Source organism: Salvia hispanica, chromosome 5 (assembly GCF_029641045.1).
Source record: "Salvia hispanica isolate PSC_SH4W2 chromosome 5, Shi_PSC_v1, whole genome shotgun sequence".
Classification (NCBI taxonomy): domain Eukaryota; kingdom Viridiplantae; phylum Streptophyta; class Magnoliopsida; order Lamiales; family Lamiaceae; genus Salvia; species Salvia hispanica.
Genome location: NC_142696.1, coordinates 26,389,625 through 26,405,122, shown reverse-complemented (window position 1 = coordinate 26,405,122; position 15,498 = coordinate 26,389,625). Strand labels below are relative to the sequence as shown.

At 38.5% G+C, this 15,498-nt stretch overlaps 1 protein-coding gene across 1 annotated transcript; it reads left to right on the top strand.

Moving 5' to 3' along the window:
• The first annotated feature begins 11,888 nt into the window (after positions 1–11,888).
• LOC125187900 (leucine-rich repeat protein 1-like) lies at positions 11,889–15,404 on the top strand. The gene is made up of 6 exons (XM_048084549.2): positions 11,889–12,245; positions 13,284–13,355; positions 14,000–14,143; positions 14,456–14,527; positions 14,630–14,701; positions 15,130–15,404. Exons 1-6 carry the CDS (start codon positions 12,031–12,033, stop codon positions 15,200–15,202), a joined length of 648 nt encoding a protein of 215 aa, XP_047940506.1. The 5' UTR covers positions 11,889–12,030; the 3' UTR covers positions 15,203–15,404.
• Positions 15,405–15,498: the final 94 nt, after the last annotated feature.

Below are 15,498 nucleotides of genomic sequence, written 5' to 3'. Positions count from 1 at the left end.
GGGTTGCATTTCTCAATTGCATTCAAAAGTGTTTTCTCCAACTTATCTATCCTGGCCTCCACTTTCTTATCATCTTGCTCTGTCACTGCATTGGACGATCCTCTTCTCATAATGCTCTGCGGGTTATCACAGGCCTTCTTCGCCTCGATCAATCTCCCCAAAGTTTCTTTGGCTTCACTTGCTTTATTCTTGGTAAAATTTTCCCCGCTCGAGGAATTCATCAAATCTTTTGATTCAGGGTTTGCACCTTCGTAAAAAAGATAGTAAGTCTCTGCCTCGATCATCCTGTGGTTCGGACAAGCATCCAACAGTCCCTTGAACCGGGAGCAGTAAGAGCTCAGAGACTCATCATACTCTTGCTTGCACTCTTGGATCTCCTTCTTCAGCGCGTTCGTCTTGTTGGACGGGAAAAAATAATCCAGGAATTCCAGCTTCAAATCCTTCCATGTGTTGATCGAGTCTGGTGGGAGCCTCAGCAGCCAAGTATTAGCCTCCCCCTTAAGGGCAAACGGGACTGCACGCAAACGGTAGTCCTCCTCGGTCGCCTCGTTGGGTCGCTTTTGGATACTGCACAGCTTTTAAACTCGTTTAGGAATTCGTAAGGACATTCATTCCTTCGTCCCGAGAATGTGGGTAAAACTCCTAGCACATTTGTCTTGATATCAATAGACCTCCGGCGCTGGTTCGAGACTATGGCATGGGCGGGCTCGCCGTCCAGATGCGCGGTGAGTGAACCTATCTCCGGATCGGGATCCTCTAAGTGTGCCATATCTACGTCTTCCTCTCCCTCGGTCTCGGAATGCTCTGTTTCTGTACACGACTTCGGGTCCTCTCCTCCCGATGAGTTCCACTCCTTCTCACTTTCTGATTCGAATGGGAATGGATCTACTGTCCTTAACCCTGATCTGGTGGTGACAGTGGACGTAGATTCCTTGACCTGCCACTTGTAATGGGCGTTTCCTAACCCAGATGAATTAGCCCAACTTCCGAAATGGGAGCCCGCATTCATAAATTGGAAACAACAACAACGAAACAGAAAGAAATTAAACTATATACACCAAAAACCATCTAAACACAATTGAAACAAACGTCATCCATTCCCGGCAACGGCGCCATTTGAAGTACTGTAAATATTTTTTGCTGCGTGCACAATATGGAATATCAAGCTTCCTGGGTCCAGAGAATCCACTAGATCACAAGGTCTAGGAACTCGCGGAACGCTGAAAGATCTCGGTCATTGGACACACAGTATATCACTTCAAAATCCTCAACCCGCGTATACTAGAATTAGTATAGGGAAGTAGGGATCGATCCCACGAGGACAGATCCGAAATCATGCATTTAAAGGGCTTTTGGGTGGTATGGCTGCTGCCACTCAAATTTGGGTTGAGGAACTTATACTAGACAAAGGAAAACAACCACGTAACACAGATTGGCATTATATCTTCACTATCTCAAATCAACTTCCTAGATCTAGTAATATCGCTACCTAATCTAGCTAGACAGACTCGATGCATGTAGTGGGGACCATTTTTTCCAAAAATAGAAGTGTACTACCAAAAAGCTGCGAAATAACCAACTCTAAGCCTAACTACCTACAAAACACAAAGCATCATCAGAATTTAACTGAAACATGACGAAAACAGAACAACGCTAGCAACTCAACGGCGACCAACAAATCGGACGTCAGAAAAAACACCGAGAAACCCAACAAAAACTCAGATCTCTATCTCCTAGATGAAGTAAAGCAAAAAAACGAAAGCAAAAATTCAAATCCATGCACAATTCAGTTCCCCTGTTCAGATCCACACTTCGGATGCTAAATCCACTCCGGATCCAAGTATCCGAGACAAACTCCGATCAAAATCATCTCCGTAACTACAGATTCGCCGATTCTCCACAGATCAACAACAACATCCACAGATCAACTCATATTTCCCAGATCAAGTACGCAAAACATCCAACAATTTGATCAACAGTTAACCTCTGGTACAAACTCCTCAAAACATAGAATCAACATAAATCAACACAGAATCAACGCCATCATGACATAAAATAAAATTCATAGATAAACAGCAAGTAGCAAAACGAACAAATCGACTTCGAACGGCGAAGTTCGACAGAAAATCAAAACATAAACGCTGAAAAGTAAATGATTGTATCTTTGCCCTCCTTGAGGACGATGTTGCACAGAATTTCCCGAAGATGAAATCACTATTCTACCCCAAGATTCTCATTTCCCAAGTGTGTGTGTGTGTATGAGCTGAGAACTATGTCGTCTATTTCATGTGTGTTGCATGCTCCTTCTTATATAGGCGTGGAAGTGGGTCCAGCAGGGGCTCTTTTGCGTGAATAGTCTTCTTTGCCCTCAGCTTCGGACTCCCCTCGTCTAGCCATTTATAAAACTAATATATAAATGTGGAACCTACATTCCACTAACTTTTTCTATTCATTTTTCTTCCTATTTCTTAAAACTCATGACGAATCAATTTGGACAATATTTTGCAGCTAGAAGAAGGAGTAGTTATTATCAAATCATTAATTTTGTCGTTCTTTTTCCATGCAAGGCAATAGGATTCAAGAAACATTTTCCGATACCGTACAAAATAAGTTTCGTGATCAAACTGGGGAATGATTAAATTATTATATTTTCATTTTTTTTTTGTATAAATAGAGCTCAGACTCCTATTACAAATCATGAATTTACAATTACCATGTTCTCCAGACTCCTATTACAAATCATGAATTTACAATTACCATGTTCTCCTAGACATAAATATCTGAAGTTACCTACCATACATTCTCAAAGATTATGTTGTGGTTTAAGACATTTGAGCTAATAAAACATATTGGAAATGTTAATATGAAGACACTTTTTGATCATTTATTACTATTATTATTATATAATTTGCTTATTAAGAGCATCTCCGATGGTACCCTTTCCACTAGAACTTCTACTAGGACTTCCCACACAAAATTCATGCCATGTCATCACTAGGACTTCCCATTTCACTAGAACTTCCCACTAGGACTTCCCGCAATAAGATAAATTCACAATTATTCAATAGGTGGCATTCCTAACTCGCGCTGACATGTGTCGACCACATCCTTGCATATCCTTTTGTACACAGGATCGTGCGTGCTAACCACCTATGCATGGTCTGACTCAGGGTCTTCGCTAGCTGTGCGCGGGCGAGACAAGTGTACTCATCTGGGGCTTCAGGGTCCTCCGATTCGACCTCGAAGGACCCACTGCGGCTGCCGCTTCCCCTCGCCATCCGCTGCGCAACCTTTTGCCCCATCGAGCGACGACGACGGTGAGAGTCTGATCGTGGTAGCGGGGCCACTTCCTCGGCTTCGGGTAGCTCGTGCGAACCAGCACTGCTGCTGTACTCACCGGAAGAGTTGATCTTCGTCCGCTTCCAGCCCGAGTCGACACCCGCACAAAACTTTTGCGAATCTCTGACCACGAGAAAGGCCTCCCATTGGTCAAAGACTTTGAACTTACATTCTTTGTCGAGATACTGGGCCAAGGCCCGGTTCTTCACATCCTCCTCAGACATGTCGCTGGTCGCCATGCGCAGGTTATTTTGGTAGAGGGCGGCAAAACGACTGAGCTTGGGCCTCAAATGATCCCACTGTTTCCGGCATTGCTCAGAAGTGCGAGGCCTCGCCCCAGCCAGTTTGTGTATTAGGTAGGCCTCACTAATGCGCTTCCACAATCGGTCAATATACTAGTTCGCCCCGATATAGGGGTCCTCGACTACACCGATCCAGGCCTTCGCAAGCGCGGCGTTTTTCCACACGGTCCAGATCGTCCTCCTCTCACCCTCCTCCTCTGCCCCGTTTGCGAGGAAGAGCTCGGGGCTTTCCAGTTGCCCTTGCCCTTACCCCCGCCCCTGGCCTTGCCCTTGCCTTTGCCCCTGCCCTTGCAGCAGGCTCCGCCTCATCGAGAGTCTCACGGATCGGCGATAGCCCCAACTCCTGCCCCTGCCCCAACAGCTCAAAGGAGAAAGTCTCGATGTCGGCGTACTGAGTCTCTGGAACACTACTAGGGGAATCATTGGCCAACAAATCTATATATGGGCGATAGACAGATTCCCTAGGTGTCTGAGGACTCCTGTGCTGCATCGACCCACCCACCCCCGCCATATTTGGCGGCGTACTCCCCATCCCCACTGCACCCGGCATCATCCCACCCACCCCCGCCATATTTGGCGACGTACCGCCCATCCCCGCTGCCCCGGGCATCATCCCACCCATCTGACTCATCCAATTGTACATATTTAAGAACATTTGGGGAGTAATCCTCGCCATCCCCCCCATTTGGGGATTCATCCCTGCCATTTGGGGATTCATCTCCGCATTAAAGTTTCCCTCCGTTCCGGTGGGAAACTGGGGTGTGTTTCCTCCGCTCCATTTAGAAATGAAATTTGTAAATTTTAGAGAGAGAAACTTGTCAACACAAGTGGTGTGAATGAAATGAAGTTCAACGAGCCCTATTTATAGAGTTTTTTTTTAAAAGATTTAAAATCCGGACATCCGAGTCGGACGTCCGACCTACGCCACAGCGGCGGACGTCCGGGCGGACGTGGGGCGGACGGGCGAGCCCATCCGACGGGCGCACGGGACGGGTGTGTCCTACCTTTTTCTTCACAGCGGCGGACGTCCGGTCGGACTTCCGCGACGTTCTACCGCGACGTCCATCGTAGGAGATGCTCTAACATTGTTTCTGCTTCTAATTTTAAAAGGTTAACAATGTTAAAATTATCTGCTTGATTTAAATTTCTTTTAGTATAGCTCAATCAGAATGACATCGCTTAAATTTTTGAACAGTGGGAACAAAATCACATTACATTACATAGTAACATAATCAATTTGAAACAATAATTTTGTTTGTTTTGCACAAACACCTTTGAATTAACATATGGTGCTAGCAGCCCAATTCTGACTTCCAAAATAAGCCTTCGTTTATACCTCGAACATGACAATTAAAATCACAAATTAATTATTAAAATTAAGTGTAAAGGTCAAAATTGGTCCTAAACATATAGTTAAAATATGAATTTGCTCCAAAATATTAACTTTTTGAAAATCGGGTTCAGAATATTTGAAATCGTTATCGAAGTAGTCCTAAACATTTGAAATCGTTATCGAAGTGGTCATTTTCCGTAAAAAACTAACGGTCAACGCCTAATTAATAATTTTTTAACTTAATTAATATACTAATGCATAATTAATTAAACAAAATTAAATATAAAATTAATAAAATGCTAAGAAATTCCAAAATCGACCATTTCTCGCTCTTCTTCCTTCTCTTCCATCTCTTCTTCGTTCTTCCTAAATCGGAATCTCTCTCTTCTTCTCTTCGGCGCTCAACGTCGTCGCATCTTTCTCTCTCTGCTCTCTCCTCCACAAATCGTCATCATCGTGTGTTTCTTTGCATTGCTCCTATCCGAGATCGAAACCGTCGCCGTCCACCATTGCTGTCGCCATCAACCCCCATTCCTTTCGGTCCTCCTCATCTCTCTCTCAATTTTCTTTCTCGGTGGTCTGGCGTTGTTATCTCTGCCGACGCGGTCGCTGTTGTGGGAAGATGGTTTCACTTCCGTCGCCTCTGTCTGCTCATTGTCAGTCGAGCAGTATTGCTGCTCCATGACCTCATCCTTGTTGCTCTTGCCTCGGTCCAACCCATTGTCATCCTCTCTCCGTCTCCCAGCTTAACCATCAATGCCCTCTCTTCTCTTCCTCCTTAATCAATCTTACTCAAAATCTTTCTCTAATCAATTTGTGGAACCTTAACTGTCCGCCGCTGCTCAACAATTCAATCTCTCTCCCCTTTAAATTTCTGCCGTGGTGCTGTCTTACATGTAGAGATGTTTGTGGTCGTTTTGGAATTTCTTAGCATATTATTTTTAAATTTTATGTTTAATTTTATTTAATTAATTATATATTAGTATATTAATTAAGTTAAAAAATCATTAATTAGGCGTTGACCGTTAGTTTTTTACGGAAAATGACCACTTCGATAACGATTTTAAATATTTAGGACCACTTCGATAATGATTTCGAATATTCTAGACCCGATTTTCAAAAAGTGAATATTTTGGACCAAATTCATATTCTAGCTATATATTTAGGACCAATTTTAACTTTTATATTTTAATATATCATCTTATCATTTGGCCCCTAGCTAATTTAAGTACTTATATTACTCTTCAATCAGTATGCATGCAGAATTATTATTTATTCACGACTAATAAACAACCATTGAACTAAAATAAGAGTTCATATTCATATTGTTTCATTTTTTTTAGTTTTTTTCTCTATAAGAGTTTTTTTTTTACAAATAAATAAATTATGTAAGCTAACTATCTATTATATTTTGAAGCTAATACTTTGCACAATCGTCACCAACTTCGTCACTTCATTAGCTTTGAAGCTAATGGTTTGCACACCCAAAGTGAATATAATGGCGAAAGGACAATGAAGACAAAGAACATAAAATATCACAATATTTCACGCATATGCATAAATCATCAATTTGAATATTAAAAAGGAAAATAAGGCTAAGGTAGAGTCTACGGTAAATTGGGAGAGAAGTTGTGACGCTCTGATGGTGTGTGTTTGGTTGGGTTTGTGTTTACGATTTATTTTTCTCTATTTTGCTCATCTTATTATTGTATTGTTAAGTTGTTTGCAAATAAATTTTTAATAACCTATGAATTATTATCGTTCTAATGTTAAGTTTTAAAAAATTAAATATGTAGGTTTTTATTTGTTTTGTAGCTCATCGTTTTATCTTATTGGCGATATCATTGTCATCTTAATAGTTTTCTAATTAGTACTCCCTCCGTCCCACTAAAGATGTCACATTTCCCTTTTTAGAAAAAGTTTTCTCTCACATAAATATAAAAGTATATTTTCTCTCTTCATTTAATATACAAAACAAAACCTTCTAAAATTCAGTATCGTCCCACAAGTGTGACATCTTTTATGGGACGGAGAGAGTAATATTTTATATCGACTTTGTATTTTAGTATTGAAATATATACATTGTTGAGGATGATATTTTTCTTTAATCTAGAGCCTATGTAAGCACTGTAATTAACAAATATTTCTAGTTCATATAATTTCAAACTTATTTCATTTTATATTCATAATTACTTATCATATTTGTATACATTTTTTTAATCTTATATGATGATGTTCTTTCTTGAAATTATATTCATAATTACTTATCATATTTGTATACATTTTTTTAATCTTATATGATGATGTTCTTTCTTATTTCATTTAGTTTATTTAGAACGCCGAAATTAATAAAATGAAATTATTTTTTTTAAGTCTCGTATAATGCACGGGTTAACACTAGTTGAGATAAGTCCAAGAATAGCGTTGAGTGTTAGAGAAATCTCTTGAACAAGAGAACCATTGCTCATGCTCTCAAACCATGTTTATCGGTCCTGGGTGGTCGACCGCCACCTCATTTCCAATTTTAAAAAAAATGGAAGGAACTGTGGTCTCCTCCACACCCACCGCCAACCGCCTGTCTGAACTCTTTTCAATTTCATCAGCCAATGAGGCTCATTGGTTTATATATATAGGGGGGTTGCGTTAAAATAACACCACCTCTTAAAGTAACACCATACCACCATTCCTAGCCAATCTTTTGTATACGTGGATGAATAATCAGTTGTCATGTGACAATCATAAAAAATGCTCAAAGGTAAATTTTCTCGGCCAGCAATATCCAATTCACTAGACATCAATTTTTTCTCGGCCAGCAATATCCAATACGCTAGACAACAATCTATAGATTGTTATCTAGCATTTATACTATTGATGTGTAGCGTTTTTAATATTGCGGATACGTGATGTCACGGTGTGTTACGGTCCTTACAGCATCTCAGTGTAAAACACAACACAAATCACAACCCTTGGATCCTTAGATTGGATGGTTGTGATAAGCTACATTATTATACTAAAAAACTACATTATTAGCCGAGGTACATTATTAGACTAGAAATGTACATTATTGGTCAAAAATACTACATTATTATCCGAGGTACATTATTAGGCTAAAAATCTACATTTAAGATGACACGTGGCATTAATCTGACCGTTCTGCAAGTGTTTTAAGTTTTACTTATACTTAGCGTTTTGATATGAATACATCCATATATATATATATATATATATAATATATATATATATATATTAATTTATATATCATGGAGAATTATGAGAATAATATATTCTCTGTTTCCCAAAATTTCAATCTTTCCCAAAACTTCAATTCTTCCCAAAATTTCAATCCTTCCCAAGATTATTTTCTAGATTCTACTCAATTTCAAAGTTCATTTCAAAACCAACATTCAAGCCAAGACAAATCACAAACCAACATGAGTGCTTCAAACACTCCACATGGTTGGAGTGAGCAAGAAGACATCGCACTAATGTCTGCTTGGTGTTCACGTGCTTGGTGTTTCGTGAGCACAGATGCAATTGTTGGTACTAACCAAACTAGTACTCTCTATAGCAAAATGTTCTTGGTCTATATGAGCAAACAAGAACAGAAAATCCAAGAATGGGTGAACAAAATAAGTTCGGTGATACGATCAAGGAGGCCGTGCGTCAAGGATTTCAGCTACAGCTGGATTCAACCGGAAACCGTCCTAATGATATGATATCCGATAGCTATGAAACTGCCACCATTGTCTTCGTCTTGAAAACAGCTTCGCGTTGGTATCTTGCACATCTCAATCGGAGTCCGAATGAGGGAGTTATGGCAATTTTACAGAAGTCGCGCAGAAAAGGCGGGGAGCTCCAGAAGGAACACCCGGGCGGGTGTTTTGCACCCCGCAATTCACTTGACCAGGTGAATCACCCGAGACTTAGTTTTTGTGGGCCTTTTTCCACATTTTGGACCCTTAGTATAAATATCTTTTGATGTCATTTTTCATTCTAGATAAGATTGTGATTGAGTTAAAGTTATCTCTCTAGTGAGTTTTTCCTCTTTGAGGAATGTGTCCAATTCCTTCCTTGAAGGTTGCTCGTCTCAATTTCATAGATTGATTCAAGTAGAGGTATGCATCAATGGAGTGTATCCATTGAGTAGTGGAGCCAAGGGGTGATAGAGCTATTGAAAGTTTGCCTAGGGTTGTTTCCATCCTTTTGGTCAAGGTCCTATGGTCATAACTCTTTTATCTCATCATTAGACACATGCTTTCCATTCTTAATCTTCCATCCATTCTTGTTTAGATTCAATTTTTGTTGGTTGGATCTTTTATTATCTTTTGCTTTGTGTTGAGAAATTGAAAATAGCCTCACAAAAATAGTTAGATCAAGAATCATCAATGAGTAAATTCTTGGGAAATGGATCATAAAATACATGGATCCTTATCATTCGGAGTTATTGAGACAGTGCTACAAACGACTAAATAAAAATGTCTCCCAGTGGATTGGTGCATACAAACATGCACACGATGAGCTACGAGTGACCAGTCTAAAGAGGGCATTGAGAAAATCGCTCAACAATTGTATGGTAAGAGCAAGTTTACTCACCATAGGGTGTTTGAGGAGGTGATGAGACACAAAATTGAAATTGAACAGCACCAATTCAACGCGTTTCCAGCCAGATGAAGATAGTCTTGAATAAAGTCGTGGAAACTCAAAGAGGTCGTGACCTAGTGAGGATGTAAGACCTCAAATCAACTCCACTCGTGACCTCAAATCAACTCCACTCGTGAGAGTGGTTCTTCAACGTTACAACGTCCTATTAGAAGAGATAAAGCTAAAGCCAAGATAAAAAAAGCCAAAGAAGTTGCAACATCATCAAAATATTTATGGGCTTGGCTACCTTGAGCCCAATAAGCTATTTTTTTGTTAGTAATGGGTAAATATCCAATAAAACTTCATGACCTGGATTATATTTGCAAATCAACCCCTCAAAATAATTTATAGTATCATAAATATTTAATTCCACCACATTGGAATATTAATATTCATTGATCACTTACTAAGCCATCATTTATGACTGAGTAAGATTGCTAATCTCAGTGGAGCATAGCTGGTTAAGATTGAAAGAATCGGTACATAAAAAGGAGTTGATGTGATGAAGTAGAGTGCATTGGACTGAGGAACCTTCCACATCATACAATTTTTAATAACCACCCACTATTATTGATGGTAGGATTTGACTTCGAAAAAGGGAATGCCTTGGTGTCTTTTTAATCAAACATTATAATTTATATCTAATCCACTATGTTATTGTTAACTACTCACGCACACACCATTACCATCAAATCACTATGATTATGAGTTTATGACACTTATAGATGGGTTATTAGTGGGATTTAGAATACAGGATGTAGCGATTTAGAGAAGAAAATTTTATATATACATAGAGAGTGTAACTAATTTTAAGTATATAACTAGAGAATAAATCTCAGCCATACATCTTGGTACTCTAAATTAATCCTATGGCTTAAACAAACTTTCATATTTTTATGAAAAACACTTGTTCAAGGGCATTTTGGGAATTCGATATCTCAAATGTATCAACGTGAATTGTCTTCTGCGCAATTTGTATGATCTGAAACAAATTCAGCTTACGATTTCTTCCAAAAATATGAAATTTAAAATTTGTTCTTCATCATGAATCGTCCAGATTTGTTCTTCATTGTAAATTGCATGATTCCTAAATTATTCATCTCACTTTATTTCAGATTTCTTATCGTCTTTATCGTGAATCGTCCAATGCGATTGATCATCCACGATTTGTTCCTCCAGTGCGATATTTTCTGATTCATTAATCACGATTTATTCCTCCATTGCAATTGATCAGCCATGATTCATTCCTCCAGCGTGATTGATCAGCGACATCCGAATTCCCTGGTCACATGGATTCAATTTCATACGATCGTCATCCTCTCCGAAATGTCGTTCCTACCCTTCACATTTGGTGGTGGGGTCTTTAGCTCTATCTCCCAATGAGCTGGCTCTGTTTGATTTTTAACTTGATCAACTTAATGCCATAGTTTTTGCCTTCTTTTCTTGATTCGTGCATCCGCCCAACTGATTTGCTCTTTCTTTTGAAAATGGCGGTTTTCACAAACACCTAGCTCAAAAACAGACGTTAGTTCATGGATTTGAGTGCAGTTTTTCCACGGAACACATGCATGAAACGAGCCTCATCACCACCGCCCCTCTGCAAATGGGTTGTACTGCTGAATACTTGCTCTATGTTTTCCTTGATATACGCAAGGAAATAGAACATCTCCAGCTCCAGGCCGATATGATTGAAGAGATATATGGACACGTAGGGAGCGAACACATCGTGATTACTTTTTTTTGTAATTCTCGTTGACTAAATATTTAGGATTGAATTATGTTTTTTAATTATTTTTGTCCAATTAATTTTATTCTAATCCAATTAAAACATACTCCCTCCGTCCCAGAGAAGTTGGCATACTTTGAAAATGGCACGAGATTTTAGGAGGTTTTGTTTTGTGTGTTAAATGGAGAGAAAAAATATAATTTTTATATTCATGTGAGAGAGAACTTTTTTCAAAAAGGAAAATGTGACATTCAATAAGGAAAATGTGACATCTTTTATGGGACAAACTAAAAAGAAAAGTGTGTCAACTTCTCTGGGACGGAGGGAGTACCAACAATTGATAAAATTATATGATTTGTTGTTGTTGCGTGGCGTGGCTGGCTGGACAAGTTTTATGATTGAGCCATGGATGTGAAGACTAGGCGGACAAGTTTTTTTCGTGGTTGGGATGTGCCGTGGACACTCTAAAATAATTGTTCAATTAAAAAGGCAAAAAGATTAAAAAAAAAAAAAAAAATGCAATTTTTCTTGTTGTTTTCTACCATTTCCAAAACCGATTCTCCACTAGCAATTTCCTTGTTACGTCAATCAATCAGTCAATCACTTTGCAGAGAGAGAATCCCCGAAATTGGAGACGATTCCGCTAGAAATCTACTATCAAACAAACAGACCATAGTTGAAAGAGAGCTATGGCGGCGAGAGGTTTACTGCTGTTTTGGGCCTTAGCCGTGGTGCTTCTTCTCATGCCTAAAGCTCGTGGAAATTCGGAGGGAGACGCGCTCCACGCGCTTCGCCGGAGCTTGACCGACCCGGGCAACGTGCTCCAGAGCTGGGATCCCAACCTTGTGAACCCCTGCACCTGGTTCCACATCACCTGCAATCAGGACAACCGCGTCACTCGCGTGTATGCATCTGTTCCATGTCTCTGTCTCTGCCTCTGTCTTCAATTTGTTCTCTTTTTTTTTTTTTTTTTATTACTATTTGGTGGATTAGTCTTCTGTGTTGTCTGGCTCTTGAATTAGTAAAATCGTTGTGGAATACATGGAGAAATCTGCTGGTTGTTGCTGCAATTTATGCTTTAGTTTCGTTTTAGTGACTAAACTTTGAATTTTGGGGGTTTTTATTGAAGAACGCTAGCTTAAAAGTGAATTCCTCCACTTACGTATTTATTTATGCTAGGGGTGGTTTCGATATGGTCATTTCCTACTTAGAATTTCCCCTATTTGTTTTGCTTGATAAAGTTTATCTTGTTTTAGGGCATCAAAAATTTGTGTGTTCATGGTTACAAGATTTTCTAAACTTGTCTAAATGTTTCTTAGGGAATACTAATTCTGTTGATTGAATACAATATATGTTATTTGATTGTATGTTTCTAGTAAGGGGCAAACAAAACTCTCATGGTTTACTAGCCTTTGGTGTAAAAGACTCGAGGTAAATTACATTTTTGAGCTATTTATTGTGTCTTAGAATAGGGACTATGTTGGGTACCTCTTCTGGTTGATAATAAATATGTGGTTGGGTTAGTGTTGCGTTGAAGAGAGCTTGCATCTGGAAGCTAGGCAGTCATCATGATTATTGATGCTATTTTGTCTTTCCAACTGATAGTATTATTCATTGGGTCCGTTCTTACTAAAAATATTAATCCATCAGTTAATAGTCTCAAATATTTCCAATATTTGGAGAAATCATAAAGATTGACAAAATTTCACATAGGACTGCCAAATTATTCAAAGAAGTGTTTTGGAGTTACTGAGATTAATTAGAGCCTGAACTGAGCTAAATCCTTCATTTCTGTTACATTATACAGAAACTGACTGACAGTGGCATATTGTTCTCTTGTTGCTTGTGTTTTCACTTTCGTCTCTTTTATTATATTTGAACTCTTTCATATGCATTCTGATGATTGTGACCCAAAACTTACACTTGGTTATCGCTTGGATAGGGATCTTGGCAATTCAAATTTGTCTGGTCATCTTGTGCCTGAGCTTGGGAAACTTGAATATCTCCAATATCTGTGAGTATCTGTAACACTCATTCTTTTAGTCCTTAAATCTGCATAACTATGCTATTAGAGAAAATAAGCAATAGGAGTTTGACGAACACTTTTTAAATGTGGAGTAACGGAAATATGATTGAAATAAACACTATCTCTTTCAAGAGAAGGCCCCAGGCTACAAATGACGTTCAATACACAAAATGCTCAAAAGTGCCAATTCTGCTTGTTTAGTTTGTTTGACTTGGTAGGACTAGTTAACAGGTTGTGTACATTCTATACTATGTTTTGCACTTATAAGGATCTTTTTCTTGACAAAACAAGGAAACTAAACAAATCAATCATCTGGGGATTATATACTATCCTAGCAAAGGAAATGCAAACCATTTACTTAATATATTTATCAAATAAATCTACGTTAAGGAGCCACTCTTCCACTAGCTTGTAACCTCCTGCAACTGCATTTACTCTCCACTTCCACTCTTCTGCACATACTCTCCACCCCAAGTAACTGTTGATGCGCATCAGATGCATGCCCATAATCTATGGTTATAATGTATTTCCTTCTTTCATCATAACCGTGTTTATGAAAATATCTTTACATTTGTTTTAAAGCCTACTGTCTCTGTTATTGTAGCCTAATTACTACTGATCTTTACATATAGTGAGCTGTACAAAAATAACATCCAAGGGGAAATTCCTGTAGAGCTGGGTGAGTTGAAGAGCTTAATAAGTTTGGATCTATACAACAATAATATCTCAGGGAAAATTCCTCCATCCCTGGGAAATCTGAAATCCCTCGTCTTTCTGTAAGTCTTACTTCACTATCTTAGTATCTTATCAGTTATATATATACATTTTTCATTTTAGATTGATGGTGATGGTTGATTTTACATTTTACTTACCTTCTTAACCAAAAGACTTCAGGTGCTCATTTAATGCTTGCTTCATTTACTGGTCTGCGGATTTGTGAAGAATATTTAACTTTCTTTGATTCAAGCTGACATTTTTCCTTTATTAAACTATTATTGTACTTCTCTATCCAATGTTATGCAACGTCCTTATAAATTTGTGAACGAGTTCACACTTCATTATGATATAACCTTTCATTTCTCTCCCAGACGTCTTAATGATAATAAGCTAAGTGGGCCAATCCCAAGGACTCTTGCTGGTATATCTACCTTGAAAGTTGTGTAAGTACTACTAATTTGATTAGTATTCAATTCTTTGGAGTATGTTCTAACTATATGGTGTCAGAGCATTACTGATATACTTATTGGTTTTTGGTTTTGTAGGGATGTCTCCAATAACAATTTGTGTGGCACAATACCTTCCAGTGGTCCATTTGAGCACATCCCTTTAAATAAGTAAGTTGTACAAGTCTTGAACATTGTTTCATTATCAATTTCAACTCTTTTTATCATTTTATCTGTTATTTAATTATGTTAGTTCATTTTAACAACTTTTCTGAATATATCAGGATCTGCCGATCTGGTGTCACCCCCCTCTATGCTGCCTTACATGATATTGATACACCTAATCTTCTTGTTTTACTTTAGCACCACAGCTTCTAACTGTTAGACCCAACATTATATTGCATCTAAAGAGAGTCAGTTATGAATAAATGCTTCAGTATTTAGAACTTCTGCTAATGAATAAATTATTAACATTAAGCTCTACGATTTGAAATTTATCAGTAAAATGAAGGTATAGAAGATCAATGGTGTTTAAACATTCTTTGTTTTAGTTCGCATCCCTTTCTGAAAGTTTGGTGACCGGTCCTTTGTGTTTGCAGCTTTGAGAACAACCCCCTACTCGAAGGCCCGGAGCTGCAGGGTCTTGCAAGTTATGACAAAAACTGCTCTTAATCCACTGATTCGAGATACGGAAGCTTGCAATAACATACCATTGTCCTTAATGTTGCTTATGTACAAGTTGGACTGTTTGTAGGATGCCTAGTTTTGTTTATATTTCAATTGTAGGTGACGGCAATAAACCGTGGTAATTCATGAATATCTGTAATTGGAACTATAATGTGGTATCATGTATTTGAATCTCTTTTTCCTCCTACTTAACTTACTTGGAGATATAGTAATGTGTAAAGCCTGATAAAAAACAGCAGCAACTATTGATCAAATTCATCATAGATTTGAAACACAGCACA